We start from the raw sequence: 17,665 nt of genomic DNA on the forward strand, positions 1-17,665 counted from the left end.
ACTAAAATAGATATTTAGATCACTACTTTAATTTAATTTAATTTTATTTTTTAATATTTATTTTTCAGTTTTCGGTGGACACATCTTTACTCTGCTGAGAATCAAACCCAGCGCCCCGCGCATGCCAGGAGAGCGCATCACCGCTTGAGGCACATCCCCAGCCCCACTACCTTAATTTTAAGTAGTTTCCAAATAAAATCTACTTTGGGGTATGGGGATGTAGCTTAATGACAGAGTAAGCACTAGCCCAACCTGCAGATCCCTAGCACTTGGGAAAAAAAAAACAAACTTATTTTGGAAACTAAACATACCATACTGCTAAAACAAAACAAAACAAAACAAAATTATTACCTGAATACCTTATTTCCATCATTATAAAAGCACTTCTGACAATGAATATTACTATCAAATTTTATTAAGCCAATTATAAAAAGTTTAACATGCTACTTCATCCTTTTTAAAGTATAAAATTTTTTACCATGTGCTTAGTTTATTAATTTTTTTTCTCAGAGTAAAGGTACAAAACTCACAAAGGGAGAATATTTCTATTCTAGTACTAGATCATCTTTTTTTTTCCCATTAGACTACCTTAAGGAATACAAAACAGAGTTACATTTTAAAATCTAATATTTTATTTTATCATGTCTCACAAACTATGTCCATGTTACCAATTTGAGATGTGGGTGACTAAATCATAATGTTGAAGGCTTTTGTAATTATAATTGACCAAAGGGTTTGCTTTAAATACCCACTAAATAGGCAGTCTTATTATACTGTGACTTAATTGCATTAAAAGAAAACAACTTCTCTTTTAGTTATACTTTTCCACTGACATCTACTCATATAATAAACCTTGGTTCACTCTCATGCCCCTCAAATACTTCATTTTAATGCATAGAAAGTTTTCTTTTTAACTATTATACGATTAAGTATGTTCTTATAGAATGATCAGAAGCATCTGGGAAAGGTAGAAGAGAAAAAAATCCTCACTGGGAAAGTTAGCTTAATGCTTGCCCTTCAGAGTGGCCCATTATCAACATTTCATAGTGGGTTTCTTTATTTTCAGGTCCCTGAGGTATGTGCAATAAATTACGACTTGAACTAAACAAGTCACACTTGGCTCCAAAATGAAATTTTCCTACCTCTATTTTCTAGTCCCCAAGGTGGGAAGAGGAAATCCTGGTCACAGCCAAAGAAGTCGTATTTTTGACTCTAACATACATTTTCCTGCTTTTCTAAAAGCCAAACTCTGCTATTGAGACTCTAAAGTCTTAAGTTAGTATTTTAAACTGTAGTTTAATTTTTACTTCCATAATCTTTCTTAAATTTAAGAAAAAAAGCAAATATCATCAAATTAATGTCCCTGTCTTCTTTTTCCCACTCAAATCATTTTTCACTGATCTGAACCTTTTAAATGTGAAATAAAATGAAGTGGGAAAAATAATACTAAAATAGGTTGTTTCAATTCTATAAGATGGAATATTTAAATGTTCACTTCTAAATAAATTCTATTATTTTTGTATGTTAAACTGAGTATTAATGTAAAAGAAAATGTAAAAGTTCTAGCTTAAAGTCCAGTAATTTGAAGCATAGTTTTGGAAAAAGCATTTATGGAAATAATTTAGTCTGTCAACTCCTTTTACAGACTACAAGATGGCAGATACATCCTAAGGTGACACTTTATTTGCTCTTCCCTTAAGTGAGGGTAGAATTTTGACTTCCTTCTGGCCAACAGAATATGGCAAGAGTATGGGACAGTCATTCCCTTAAATTAGGTTGTGTTATATAGCAAAGGGATGGGAAGTAACTCTCATGATTAGAAGTTATTTAAGATTCTGTCTTAACTGACTGGTGTTAGAAAGCATCCTGTTGGTCTTGAAGAAGTAAACTACTATAAACTTCTCTTCTATCCCATAGGTGCATACAAATAAATATTATCAGTAACATGTTCTGCCTAGCCACTTCATAAATGTGTGATCTGTAACAAATGATTGTTGTTTTAAGTCACTGAATTTTAGAACTGTTACACAGGAAGGATTGGTCTAGACACATGGTAATAAGAAATACACTTCCCTTGCATTTCTCTCTTCCTGTCCCTGGATGCTACAGCTTAGACTATTCTTGGGTCCACTATATTTGCACCTTTTGGGAAACACTAGGGGAAAACCTTTAGAACCACCCTCTTTTTCTCTATCCAGAATCCAGTGACACTTCTGCTTTGTGATTTTATGCAATTGAGCCACTGGGATTTGGATAAACAGAACAATGACAAGTAGGATCATGACAGAACTGTCAGAGCAGGTCACCAGTGTTAGTTTTTTTTTTTTTTTTTGGCTGCCATAAGGTGGGCAATTTATTCTACCATGGGAAAATTGGGCAATTTCCCTTATCATAAGGTAAAAGTAGAGAAAATGGAAGGTAAAATGCCATATTCATAAATACACCTTTTAATTTTAAGAATTTTTGTAAAAAAAAAAAGAATAACAATAAATATTTTCATCATGTTTTCTTAACGCTTTTATTTTTAATTACAAATTATGGAAAAAGTTAAAGTCCCCTTTGATAACTATTTACAGTATCATCCCCATCTCGTCTCCTCAGATGTAATCAGTACTGTAAGCTTGATGTGAATCTTTCCAAGCTTCACCATTTTGTAAGTGTAATATTAGTCAGTAATATTTGACAGTCTACTATCAGTCATAAAGCTTATCCTCTTTTCCAGCTCTCAAGAACTCACATAGGTTTGAGAAGTAGAAGGATTAGCAAAAATGCACAAACTAATTCCAGAGGAAAAAATGTATATTTAAGTTATTGGAGCACAATTCACAATAGCTAAACTGTGGAACCAACCTAGATGCTCTTCAGTAGAGGAATGGATTAAAGAAAAATGTGGCATGTATACACAATGGAATATTAACAGCAATAAAAGAATAAAATCACGGCATTTGCAGTTAAATGAATGGTGTTGGAGAAGATAATGTTAAGTGAAGTTAGCCAATCCCAAAAAAACAAATGCTGAATGTTTTCTCTGATATAAGGAGGCTGATTCATAGTGGGGTAGGGAAGGGGAACATGGGAGGAACAGACGAATTCTAGATAGGGCAGAGGGATGGGAGGGGAAGGTAGAGGGCATGGGGTTAGCAAGGATGGTGGAATGTGATGGACATCACATTGGTGTGAACATACTTTATATACAACCAGAGATATGAAAAATTGTGCCATATATGTGTAGTAAGAATTGTAATGCATCATTTATTTTTTTTAAATCAATTAAAAAATTTTAAAAAGCAAAAAAAAAAAAAAAGATATTGGAATAACTTGTGGTATAAAGAGGAAAAAGGATTCTCCCACTTTAACAAAGCAGCAATAATGCAATAATGCAGTCACAGAGTAAAATGATAAGACATCAGAAAACAACAGTATCAGTGTCAATAGCAGTACTATCAGTAGCACTAGTGTGGGAACCCAGCACTAATGAATGTTGTTGAAGCAACAGTTTTCTAGAGTAGATGAGAACTGTTTCACCAGTATCAATGAAGGCAGAATAAGCCATTTTAGATTAGAAGTCATAGCCCAGCATGTGGCCATCAGTGCCCTCAGTGGTAGCACAAGTAGTTGGAGAAAGGTAGTAGAAGCTACCAAAGCCAGTAGAGGCTGAAAGGATTACATTATGAATTCTCAGGTGGGACTTTCAAAAGTTCTAAAGAGGCCCAGAGGGTACCAGAGGAGTCATGGCAAATAGTCCCAGAACCAGATCTGAACAAGAATGAGCATTGTTTTAGTCAGCTTTTTCACTGCTGTGACTAAAAAGACCCGACAAGAACAATTTTTGGGGAGGAAAAGTTTATTTGAATGGTCACAGCTTTAGAGATCTCAGTCCATAGACAGCTGGCTCCATTCTTCAGGGCTTGAGATGAGGCAGAACATCATGGCAGAAGGGTGGGGCAGAGGAAAGTGGCTGGAACTCCCATTTGCCAGATACAAAATACATATCCCAAAGGCACTCCCCCAGGGACCCATATCCTCTAGCCAAAACCCCACCACCTTCAGTTACCACTCAGTTAATCTCTTTCAGGAGATTAATTAATTGATTGAGTTAACGTTCTCATAACTCAATCATTTTGCCTCTAAACCTTGCATTGTCTCACACATGAGCTTTTGGGGGGACACCTAATATTTAAACCAAAACAGGCACTATCTAACCAGTTGAGAGCCAGGATGGAAGAGGAAAAGCTGCAGGGGGAAAACTTTATATGGTTCTTCCTTGTAGAGCTGGCAGGTTTCTGATACTACTGCCTTTAAATATCAGACTGCAGGGTACTTTGACCTTTGAATTCTGAGACTTGTACCAGAAGTCTTTGGCCTTAGACTGGATCATCAATATTCCTAATTCTAAGGCTTCCAGCTTTGACCGAGTCTTGAAAACAGCCTTTCAGTGGCCACTGTGGAACTTTCCAGCCTCTGTTAGCCATTATTTTCACCTCTCTGCTTGAGTATAATTTCCTGGCCACAGCATACAACACTTACCTACAATCAGAGTACAGTGGTGCTACTGGGGTGAAGTGGAAGAGATCAGAATTTGGTGGCAACTAAAATTGTGGAATAAGTAGGGCAGTGCATTATAGAGAGGACCCTAGAATTCCTTGGGGGATTTATGAGTCTAGAGCGAAGAGCTTATAAAACCAAAATTATGGGGCTCTACATCAAGCATTTCTGATTCAGCAGTTCTGAAACAGAGCCTAAAAAACTGTATTTCTACTAAGTTCCCTGGTAATACTGGTGCTCCTGACCTAGGACCACAATTTGAAAATCACATTTGTCAAGCAAAAGATAGTATGAGTTAAAAATAAAATAAACATTTTTCTACTAAACCTTTTTCAGATTCTTCATAAAGATAAAATGAAGATACAAGAAAAATGTATACTTCTTAAAGCTTTGATGGCCTACCTGTAGATCTTTGACATTTGGAAAAGGAATTCCTATTGTTATGACAGCACGGGCATTGTCATCTGAGAAATCCAGACCCTCACTCACTTTACCACGACAAACTGCTATTAGCAGGGCTCCATCTTAATCAACAGAAAATAAACATTTTTAAATAGCATATTCAAAATTCTCAGAAATAGCTTATTCTTGACATTTTGTAAAGACTAATTATTCTTCATATTTTAGGAGATATACTGTTAAAGTTCACTGTCTTAAATAAATAAGGAAAATAAGCTGGGTGGTGGTGCATGTCTGTAATACCACCTACTCAGGAGGCTGAGATGGGAGGACCTCAAGTTTGTAGTCAGCCTCAGAAACTTAGTGAGGGTTTGTTTCAAAATGAAAAAGGGCTAGAAGTATAGTTCAGTGCTAGAATGCTCCTGGGTTAAGTCCCCAGTACCACAAACAAATAAATATAAAGTCTGCGAATGTAGCTCAGTGATAGCTCAGTGATTGAACCTTGGTTCAACCCCCAACACTGCAAATAAATACATCCATACAAACAAAACAAAATTAGATGCAATATGGTAGTAAACTAATTTACAGATGTGTCTCCCAGATAAATTATGCAATAAAACTATACCAGAGTAGCAATTGTGTATGAACTGAGCAAGTATGAACTAAAAATTGAAGTTTCAATCATTACCTTTTACCACTACAAAGTAAAAGTCTCAGAACAATTTAAATAACTTATTTGTACTAATTATGAGACTGAATAAAAGTGCTCAAAACACTATATGTACTGTTAACATTAAAAGATATTGACAATTATAGTATTTTCATTGCTGCATTGTTCATAAATTATTGCTATTAGTCCTTCACATAAAACTGTAGGGAAATTCTCAAGCCTGGAAACTGAGTCCTCAGTTATTTTTTATTTATTTATTTTTTTAGTTGAAGGTGAATACAACACCTTTATTATATTTATTTATATGTGGTGTTGAGGATGGAACCCAGGGCCTCACACATACTAAGTGAGTGCTCTACCACTGAGCCACAACCCCAGCCCCCTCAGTTATGTTTTGAAAACTCAAAATGAATCTTATTTAATAGAATATAAGCAAAAAGTACATTATTTGCATAAAAATATATGTTCCATCTGGCTAGTAAGGAAATATTTATACATATCCTGACTGCCTTCTTGCACAAAATATTTCAGTTAGTGTAAGGAAAACCATGGGATACTGCCTGATTGCACGTTGTTTCTTAAAGTGGAATTGGCACACACAAGTGAAAATATCATAGGAGGATAATTCCAAACAAAAGAATTTCTTTTTTTCTTTTCCTAAGATTATAAAATATAAATTTTCTCCTAACTGCAATTCATTTAAAAATATAAGAAATGAAATTCTAATACCAACTTCTTACTTAATAATAAAAATATTTTGTCATTGACCATGAAATAACTTCTAGTTACCTTTCTCTCCTTTATACTTGATTGAGTCATAGTACACCTTCAACAATTCATCAAAATCAGTTTTTTCTCCTCCTTGTGGTTCTACAATGACTGTCTTCACCAACTCCAGATTATGCCACAAACCAGTATGGAGCCAACGTTCTCTTAATTTTTCTAATAGCTAAAACAGGGAAAGATAAAAAGATTAAATTTTTGTGCATTCAGCTGAACAAATTTACCATTTTTTATTCGTTTAAAGCTAATATGACTATAATGTAACCATGGCAAATGTATTAACCTTTCAGTGACTTTTCTCATCTATAAATAAGGTAAGCAATATCTCATTAAAGCTGTGATTGGTGAAATTCCTAATAAATATTATCAGCTGCTTCTGTTAACAATACTTTTGCCATTAACACTATTGCTGCTGCTGCTGCTGCTGCTGCTACTACTATTATTGCATTGTGGTGATTTCACAAGCCGAAAAAAAAATTACTTCTGTTAGAATTGTTTTTTTTCCCCACTTGTGGTGCTGGGGATTGAATTCAGGGTTTTGCACATGCTAAGTATGTGCTCTTCCACTAGCTACCCCCTCAAACTCTAATGTAAATATATTTTAAATTATTTAAGTCTTAAGGAAAAGTTCCTTAATATTCTTAACCCATCTTAAATGAAGATTCTTAAAATGATTTTACGAAGTACATAGGCAATTAAGCTCACTGTTTGAAAATGGGATCATCATTAATAACCCAAATCATTATGTGGCTCAGCGGTAGAGCGCTCGCCTATTACATGCAAGGCCCTGGGTTCGATCCTCAGCACCACATAAAAATAAATAAAATAAAGGTATTGTGCCCAACTACAACTAAAAAAATAAATATTTTAAAAAGGTGTTTAAAAAACCCAAATTGAATAGATATATAAATTGAACATATTTTAATAATAGAATGTTAGAGTAAAAATAAATAATACAAAGTTATTGAAAAAAAAAAGGAAGCCCAACACTAAACCTCATTCTTAAAAAAATACATGGATTGCAGAGAATCATCTTTAGATATGAATGATAAAAAACTTCACAATTCAAAACATATGAATGCAGCAAAGGCAACATTTAGAAATACTCTTACAGCTTAGAATACACTTATTTAAAATTTTTGAAAATAAAAGAACTACATTCTTTTCAAGGAGCTAGAAAGTGAAATAAAACAAATACAAAGTAGAAATAACAAACACAAAAGATAGATACATGCAAAAGACAAAAGCCAATGGTACAGAGTATAATTTAAGCTCAATTATTTTACCCATTGTTGTATGGCATGTGTTCTATACCATGTGGATCAGTTTTTACAATGTAGGCAAAAAAAAAAAAAAACGCAAATTCCCTAAAGAATGAAAATAAACCCATTTTTGTAAGATGGTAATGTAGGGTTATCATCAATCTAAAAGTCTTCCATTTTGAGTACCTCATGAATTGGCTATTAGAATCTGCTTTTGGATTGTGTCCTGTTTCTGAATCAAAGTCTCTCAGTGCTTACAAAGTATAGGCAAACAAAACAAAAAACCAACTCCTGACAGTATTTAGAGCAACTGTCACACTGGATTTTCAAGGAAGACTGAAAGAATCAAAACATTCATTGAAATTTATTAAATTATTTAAATTTCAACTAAAATTAGAAAAGGATAGTTGAGAAAAGCATAAAGTATCTTGAGAATATATAAAATCAGATGAACTACCATGAATTTGCATAACTATTAATACACAATGGAATTTTATCCATGATATACTGTTTTTCCTATATCTGAAAACATTGACAACATTTCATCTTTGATTCATTGATCCTGGAATAACAACTTTGAACACTGTAGTTCACAAATATTCAAGATCTGGAGAAAACCCTCTCATGCTACTTGGGTAAGATAATTAGGTTAATAACTCCAGGATATATACCACAACTAGATTAGAGAATTCTATTTTTAAAAGAAAGTTTGAGAAATAACAAAGAATTAGTTCAATGTGCAAATTTTCCACTAAAGAAATCCGGCGTAGATATTTTTCCCATTATATAGAAAATAATTCAGAATATTAGGGAACTAAACATGATTTAAAAAATGTAAAAGCAGGCATGATAAATCCAATTATTTCATATTTGTTATAAGAGTTGATTTCTTTTTATTTCTAAAAGAACTTCAGAAATTTATGCACAAGCAAATGGTCAGATTCATAAATAAATCTTGAACACAAAAATAACAAAGCACAATATGCAATATTGATTCCATTTTTAAATTTTTAAAGAAATATAAAATGTTTACATATTACTGGGTCTTTAAGAAATGTGTCTGCAAGATAATACTGTTGAGTTCATTGATAGATATCTGAGTTACTTCTAGCTCTAAAGTTTGTTGATTCTAGCTAATTTTTAAACAAAATTGTCAGTAAACTATATGTCAGGGATTAGGCAAGAACAAAAAGAAGAAAGCAGAAACACAGACTATATTTTTCTAATATTGGCCTAGAGGTTTGCATTACAACTTTAAAACTTTATTGTTAAATATAACTGGATTAAATATCCCAATCAGAAAACATAAAATTGCTGAACAGACCAAAACCTGATCCATAGATAAGTGACTCACTGTAGATTCAAGGTCACAAATAGGCTGAAAGTAAAAGGCTGGGAAAAAAGATATTCCTTATAAATAATAATTAAAATAAGGCAGGGGCAGCAATACTGATGTCATCAATTAAATAGATTTTAAGTCAAAAACTGTCATGAGAGACAAAAAAATTACACGAGGATAAACAAGTTAATTCATCAGGAACATTTAACAATTATATATGTACCCAACATCAAAGAATCCAAATATTTCAAGCAAATATTGACAGAACTGAAAGGAGAAACAGGAAGCTACATAATAAGGGGAGATTTCAATGTCGGCCTCTGATAAGAGATAAGACATCCAGGCAGAAGATCAATAAGGAAACAGAAAATCTAAACAAATCCAGAGACCAGAAGGACCTACCTAACAGACCTATGCAGAACATTTCTCCCAGCTGCAGTAGAATATACATTCTTCTCAACTGCATACAGAATGTTCTCTAGTATAGATCACATTATGTCACAAAACAAAATTTTAAGAAGACTAAAATCAGTATCATGAATCTTTTTCAACCACAATGGAATAAAAGTAGGAAGAAAACTGGACAATGCACAAATATGTGGAAATTAAGCAGAACAGTTTTGAATAGTATGTGCATGGCTTGCAAAAAAAAAAAAAAAAAGCACTTTGCATGATATTATCCAGTTCCATCTATTTACCAGCAAATGCCATAATTTCATTCTTCTTTATGGCTGAGTGAAACTCCATTGTGTACTTATACCACATTTTCTTTATCCATTCATCTGTTGTTGGGCACCTGAGCTGGTTCCATAACTTGGCTATTGTGAAATTGCACTGCTATAAACACCGATGTGCCTGTATCATTATAGCATGCTGATTTTAGTTCTTTTGGAATTTTAAATACCAAGAAGTGGGATAGTGTGGTCATACCATTCCTAATCTTTTGAGGAATCTCCACGCTGCTTTCCAAAGTAGTTGCACTAATTTACAGTCCCACCAAGAAGTATGAGTGGACCTTTTTCCCCACACTCTTACCAGCATGTATTATTATTTGTATTCTTGATGATTGCCATTCTGACTGCAGTGAAATGTGAAATAAACCAGACTCAGAAAGTCAAGGGTTGCATACTTTCTCTCACATGCAAAAACTAGAGTACAATAAGAAAAAAAAGTGGGGAAGGATCCCATGAAAACATAAGGGTGATCAGTGGAGTACAGGAAGGGAAGAGAAAGAGAGGGAACAACAGGAAAGGGGAAGAACTGCAGAATGATATTGACCAAACTATGCTATGTATATGTATGAACATACCACAGTAAATTTCACCTTTATGTATATTGTGAAGCACCAATTTAAAAAACTCTATAAATAAATAGAAGGAAGACCAGTAGAGTAGAGGAAGGAGAACAGAGGGAGGGAGGAGGAGAGTGAAAGAGAAAGTACTGGGGACTAAAGTGGAGAAAATTACATTCCATGCACGTGTTGTTATATCAAAATGAATCCCAAGATTATGTTTAACTATAATGTACTAATAAAAGCATTAAAAATAAATTTTAAAAAAGAAAATAATGAAATTATCTTCAGACCAACAAAAAAGGAAACGCAAGATACCAAGTTTAAGTATGCAACAAAAGCAATACTAAGATGAAAGTATATAGAAGTATAAATGCATACGTTAAAAAAGAAAGAAGATCTCAAGTAAATAAATCAAAGGTATACCTCAAGGAACTATTAAAAAGTTAGCAGAAGAAAGGAAATAAGAAGATGAGAACAGAAAATAGAAAAATATAAATGAATAAATCAATGTTATTTTTGAAAATACCAATAAAATTGATTAACTAGACTAAGAAAAAAGAGCTTAAAATTAGAAAAAAGGGAAATATTACAAATGATGCCACAGAAATAAAAAAATTTTTAAGAAATTAAAAAACAATGTCCTAACAAACTGGATAACCTAGAAATTGATGAATTCCTAAAAACGCATGATCAGCTTTTGGTAAAAAGCTGATCTTGAAGAAAGTCTGAGAGATCTTTACTTAGTAAGATTAAATTAGCAACAAAGTGTCCTACCAAAGAAAAACTTCAGTGATAAAGTCAACCAAACACTTAAAGAAAACCTAAAACAAATATAGATTTCATGCACTCTATTAAAATCCCAATGGTTTTTTTGCATAAGTCGAGAGGCAAAAATACATTTAACATTACTATCAACAATGCATAAGGATTCTTCTGATTTTTCAACTTGCCAATACTTGTTATTTCTTGTGTTTTGATAATGGCCTTTCTAAGAAGTATGTGGTGATATCTCATTGGTTTTAATTTGTATCTCCTAATGATTAATGATGTTGAGTGTCTTTACATATACTTGTAGACCATTTCTGTGTCATCTTTGGAGAAATGTTTATTCAAATCCTTTGCCCATTTTTTAATTGGGTTATTGATTTGGTACTGAGTTATAGGAATTCCTTATATGTTTTGGTTGCCATTGTAGAAAACAAAAGGAATAAGAAAGGAATCAAAATATTATACTACCAAAAAAATCAAATTTCTTTCAGCAGTGTTTTGCAGTTTTTAGTATACAAGTCTTTTACTTAGTTTATTCTAAAGTATTTTATTCATTTTAGTGGTGTTACAAATGGGATTGTTTCCCTAATTACCTTTTCAGATGGTTTATTGTTAGTATACAAAAATGCAACTGGGGTCTGGGGTTGTGGCTCAGTGGTAGAACATTCACCTAGCACACATGAGGCACTGGGTTCGATCCTCAGCACCACATAAAGATAAATAAATAAAGGTATTGTGTCCATCTACAACTAAAAAATATTTTTTAAACTGCATCTGATTTTTGTTTATTCACTTTGTATTCTGTAACTTTTCTGAATTTATTAGTTCTAATAGTTTTTTAAAAATATTTTATTAGTTGTTGGTGGACCTTTATTTATTTTTATGTGGTGCTGAGAATCTAACCCAGTACCTCACACATGCTAGGCAAGAACTCTTTCACTGACCCACAACCCCAGCCCCTCTAATAGATTTTTAATGGATTCTTTAGATTTTCTACATCTAAGATCATGTTGGCTATAAACAGCAACAATTTTACTTCTTTCTTTCCTACTCTGATGTCTTTAGTTTCTTTTTCTTGTTTAATTGCTCAGTCTAGGACTTCTAGTATTACACCATATTTAAGGGTGAGAGGCAATATCCTTGCCTTGTTACTGATCTTGAAGGAAAGTTTTCATCTTTTTCACCAGTGACTATATTGCTAGCTGTGAGCTTTACACATATGGCCTTTATTTGAGGTAATTTCCTTCCATACCAAGTTTATTGAAAGTTTTTTTTCATCATGCAAGAGGGCTGAATTTTTTCAAATGCTTTGTCTATGTCTACCAAGATAATGAATGACTCAGTCTTTTCACAAACAGAACTGGGAACACAAGATAATGACATGCCAAATAAAGTTAGATCTTGTCTTTACAATATGCACAAATTAACTCAAAATTAATAAAAAACCTTGGTATTAAGAACTAAAAATATAAAACTAATAGAGTAGTGAATACTCAGATGTTCATCTTATTGTTATTACTTTAAATGTCCACATTATATTTCACAGTTTTAAAAAAAAATCAAACTACATTACTCTGCTCTTAATATAAATAAGAGGAGTGATAAGAGTGGATACATTTAGGCTACTAATAAAGTAAGCCAAAGATAAAGGTGGTTTGAATTAGAAAGAGTTAAGGGAAAAAAAATCTAAAACTTGATAGGAAGGTAAAAAATACATAGCACAAATTTCTACAAACAGAGGAAAAGATTCCACTACAGATGTATCTAAGGAAATGCATTTTGTTGAATTTACCATTTATTATTAAGACCCAGACATAATGGAATTACATTTTAACTTGTATATTTTTGTCCAGTAGAAAATCAAATTATTCCTCTCCAAGAGAAAAGATAACACCAAAGGTTACAGTTTACTGGCCTACAGCACATTAACCTGTCTTGTATTCAAGGCCAGTAATCTTATATTCTATTCTTTTATTAAATTGCCTAAAGTATATTGTTCTTAAAATGTTTTCTGAATTGGCCTTACCATCATGTTCATTTCCTCATTAATCAGTGAGTTTAATAAAATCTCTGATGTCTCTACTTTTCATGTGAGTCATAATTTTACCTTTTTTTAAAAGGCCATAAAATTGTACCATAAAGAAAACAGATTATAAAAATATTTAAAATTTTGGGCTAGGCAGTATGGAGATTCCTGAGAAAGCTGGGAATGGAACCACCATTTGACCCAGCTATCACCCTTCTTGGACTATTCCCTGAGGATCTTAAAAGAGCGTACTATAGGGATACTGCCACATCAATGATCATAGCAGCACAATTCACAATAGCTAGACTGTGGAACCAACCTAGATGCCCTGCAATAGATGAATGGATAAAAAAAAATGTGCCATTTATACACAATGGAGTATTACGCAGCACTAAAAAATGACAAAATCATGGAATTTGCAGGGAAATGGATGGCATTAGAGCAGATTATGCTAAGCGAAGCTAGTCAATCCTTAAAAAACAAATGCCAAATGTCTTCTTTGATATAAGGAGAGCAACTAAGAACAGAACAGGGAGGAAGAGCATGAGGAAAAGATTAACATTAAACAGAGACGAGTGGGGGGAGGGAAAGGGAGAGAGAAGGGAAATCGTATGGAAATGGAAGGAGACCCTCAATGTTACACAAAATTACATATAAGAGGTTGTGAGGGGAAGGGGTGGGGAAACAAGGGAGAGAATTGAACAACAGCAGATGAGGTAGAGAGGGAAGATGGGAGGGGAGGGGAGGGGGGATAGTAGGGGATAGGAAAGGTAGCAGAATACAACAGTCACTAATATGGCATTATGTAAAAATGTGAATGTGTAACCGATGTGATTCTGCAATTTGTATTTGGGGTAAAAATGGGAGTTCATAACCCACTTGAGTCAAATGTATGAAAGATGATATGTCATGAGCTTTGTAATGTTTTGAACAACCAATAAAAAATAAATAAATAAATAAAAATTTTGGGCTAGGGTTGTGGCTCAGTGGTAGAGCACTCACCTAGCATGTGTGAGGCCCTGGGTTCAATCCTTAGCATCACATAATAATAAATAAATTAAGGTATTGTGTCCTACTACAACTAAAAAAAATAAATATTTAAAAAAATATATTTAAAATTTAAAATGAATAAGGTAGTTGGACTGGACAAAATAGGAAAGGGAGAAAAAGGTTCACAGATACCCCATTGGTATCTGAGTAATCCAAATATAGATTATGGTATCATTCACTCATATAGTCCACACTGAAAAAGGGCCAACATTAGAAGGAAAGATTACAAGTTTGCTGCCTTTAAGATACCTGAATTGAAACGTTGGTTGAATAATATGGGTGTGGTACTTAGGAGAAGTCAGAAATAAATTATAAATTGGGAAAACAAGATAAAAGGTGAAACTAAGAATGCATATAAATGAAATCAGATACAGAAATGGGTCCAGGGCTGGGGATATAGCTCAGTTAGTAGAGTGCTTGACTCATATGCATGAAGCCCTGGGTTCAATCCCCAGCACGAAAGAAAGAAAGGAAGGAAGGAAGGAAGGACCTTATCTTTTCTCTTTCTCTCATATTGCACACCTAGTTCATCAACAAACCTGCCAGCATTACCTTCAAATTATAGCTAAACTTCAAACAGTTCGTATTATCTTCACTTGTAAAACTAAGTCTAAATCATTCAATGGCTTCCTATTGCATGCAGAATAAAATCTAAATCCTTACCACGCCATGATTTTACCCCAACTATATGTCCTATTCTCCTTTTCTTACCCCAACACTGCTACAGTCACACTAATCTCCTAAATGCACATTATAATCAGGCCCTCTTCTACCTAACATTCCCTCTGTCTGAACATTCTCTCTTCCTCTCCTTTAGACCTTTATTCAATCTTACCTTCTCAGACAGGTCTTCCCAAAACATCCAATTAAAATTCTAAACCATCTCCTCAAGTGCCCAATATTATCTTTTCTTCTTTCCTTGTTTTTGTTTTCTACATAGCACTTATTACCATCTGTATTAGTGCTCTTGGGCTGCCATAACCAAAATATCACAGACTGGGTAGCTTAAACAACACAAATTTATTTCTTACCATTCTGGAGAATAAGAAATATAAAATCAGCATGTTGACAAACTTGATTTCTGGTGAGGGCTCTCCATCTGGCTTATAGACAGTGGCCTTTTCTCATGTTTTTTCCTCTGTGCTTGAGTAAGGGAGCTCTCTGGTGCTACTTCCTATAAGGACACTAATCCTATCAGATCAGAGTGCCACCCTCATAACCTCAGTTAACTTTAATTATGTTCTTAAAGGTTCCATCTTCAAATATAAATACACGGGGGTTAGGGATTCAATATAAGAAAAAATTTGGTAAGACACATTCAATTCATAGCATCATCTAACATACTGGTACCTTTCTGTGTATCTGTTTCTCTCTCTCTCTCTCTCTCTAAGAGGACAATAACTTTTGTTTGTTTTGCACACACCTGATTGTCTGGTACCTATAACAGTACCTGACAGGTAATAAATACTCAATAAATAATTATTAGATGAATTTAATAAATGAAGAAAAAAGGAAGGTCCAAAATAATGGAAAATTGGGAAGGAGAATAATGAAAGGTAAGAACAACTATGAAATCAGGAACCAAAATCCTTAAAAAAGAAGACTATTTGGGTGATTTGTAAGATAACCAAAAAAAGAAAGAAAAAAGAGGAAAGAGTGACAGGATTATAAGAATGTGCTCAAGAGACTACAGTTTTTAATTAATGAGTCCCAAAGCTTTCCACTTCCTTCCTTCTTTCTTCCTCCCTAACTCTCTCTTCTCTCTCTCTCTTTCCCTCCCTCCTCCCCTTCTTAATCAAGAAGAAAATACATATGTAAAGGTTCACAAAGCACAATATGGAGTAGATAGGATACTAAATCTGAGGTACTATAAGTTGTGAGAGGCAAAAATGGTCATGACAGCAGAGTGGCACACTCCCAGTGGCTCTGGAGGCTGCTTCAGGAGGATCACAAGTTCAAAGCCAGCCTCAGCAATTTAGGAAGGCCCTAAGCAACTCAGTGAGACCCTGTCCCCGCCCCCCCCCCCAAAAAAAAAAAAGGTGGGGATGTGGCTCAGTGGTTGATTGCCCCCGAGTTCAATCCTTGGTACCAAAAAAAAAAAAAAGCCATGACTTAAAAGAACTGACAAAGAAGTGGAATATTCTCTGGGTATGTCCAGATTTTAGTTCAGGTAAAGAAATATAAGGAATACTTTGAAAAGGGGGAAATTTGATGGTTATGAGACAATATTTACACAGAGTATAATGTGTTTATTTCAGTCTCTTCAGTGGAGGTTTTTCAAAAGTACTTTAAAAGCCTTCCATTAAAAACTTCACATGTGAACTGGGAGTATAGTTCTATAGCAAAAACATTTTGATTATTTACTTGAAAACGGTCTATAACAATTTTTCAATTTCAGATAACAGAATATTTAGTTCAACAGCTCTTCCAATATCATTGGAGGTAACATTCACATTGCATATTTATACAGCTGAATTATTTCTCTCTTATCAGAAAAATTACAGTAATAACTAAGCATACAAATAACTCAAACAATTATTAAATTCTCTTAAATATTCTAACCAGGTACCTAAAAATAAAATAAGTTAAAGAAAGTACACTGACACAGAGCTGTCTCTTAGGCCTTTAGGGCTTACATATGTGAAAAATATGAAATCTGTTACATACTATTTTATTTAATAGCTCATAAAGGGTAAATACTATCCATACAGAGAGACTAGCCAACACATAACGATGGAGATGATTTTAATTCAACAACTGGTATTCACATTACTTGAACTTGTTAATCTCAGAGGCGAAATTTTTTAAAGTTAAATCTCACAAATTAAAAGATATACTTTGGAATGTCTGTGTCTTATCTGGACATTGTCATTTTACTTTTTCAAACTTCTTTCAAAACCAGTATCTCACTAGGGAGGCAATAAGTAAGAATGCAAACTAGTGGGGAAATCCTGCATTTGCTCAATGTCCATAGCTTTTACACAGTTCCAGATGTTCGGTACATTAATAATACACTAACTCAAAGCCTCTTTTTGAAACTTTAGAAAGTGCAAATTGCATTAAGACCTCTTTGCCCTCATTAATGGTATTGTTACAATTCCAGACCTCTGGAAAATGTTTTTTGGCATGTGTTTAACTTTATAATATTGCCATTTACTCACTTTAATAGCTAGTACTCAAGTCTTAATGCTTTTAAATAGTTCTGCCAAAACAGACTACCATCTTTTGTAATCTTTTCACATAATTTATTTCATAGGTGAAATCTGTCATATTTTTCCACCTAAAGATGATTCTTAACTATTGATTTCATGAGATATTAATATTTGAGAAATGTTTATTTAGTTGACATATACTGTATGTAGGTGGTGTAAGTTGGAAATAAAACACAGAATATTTTAAATAGTAATCAAAATGAAAAAATAAGTATTTTTAAAAATAAATTTTTGCTTATTTAAAAAATAGGCATATTTTTAATTTTTTTTTCTTTTGCTACTGGGTACCCAGGGGTGCTTTACCACTGAGCTATATC

At 33.5% G+C, this 17,665-nt stretch overlaps 1 protein-coding gene across 1 annotated transcript in view; it reads right to left on the reverse strand.

Moving 5' to 3' along the window:
- Positions 1–17,665, reverse strand: part of Brip1 (BRCA1 interacting DNA helicase 1) — a 155,211-nt gene that overhangs the window by 41,543 nt on the left and 96,003 nt on the right. Inside the window, exons 14-15 of the mRNA XM_071602934.1 lie at positions 6,404–6,563; positions 4,948–5,069 (exon numbers count right to left, since the gene is read on the reverse strand). Coding sequence (XP_071459035.1) covers positions 4,948–5,069; positions 6,404–6,563 — 282 coding nt within the window. The remainder of the gene's footprint in view (positions 1–4,947; positions 5,070–6,403; positions 6,564–17,665) is intronic.

The sequence above is a fragment of the Marmota flaviventris genome, chromosome 17 (genome assembly GCF_047511675.1).
Source record: "Marmota flaviventris isolate mMarFla1 chromosome 17, mMarFla1.hap1, whole genome shotgun sequence".
Lineage (NCBI taxonomy): Eukaryota > Metazoa > Chordata > Mammalia > Rodentia > Sciuridae > Marmota > Marmota flaviventris.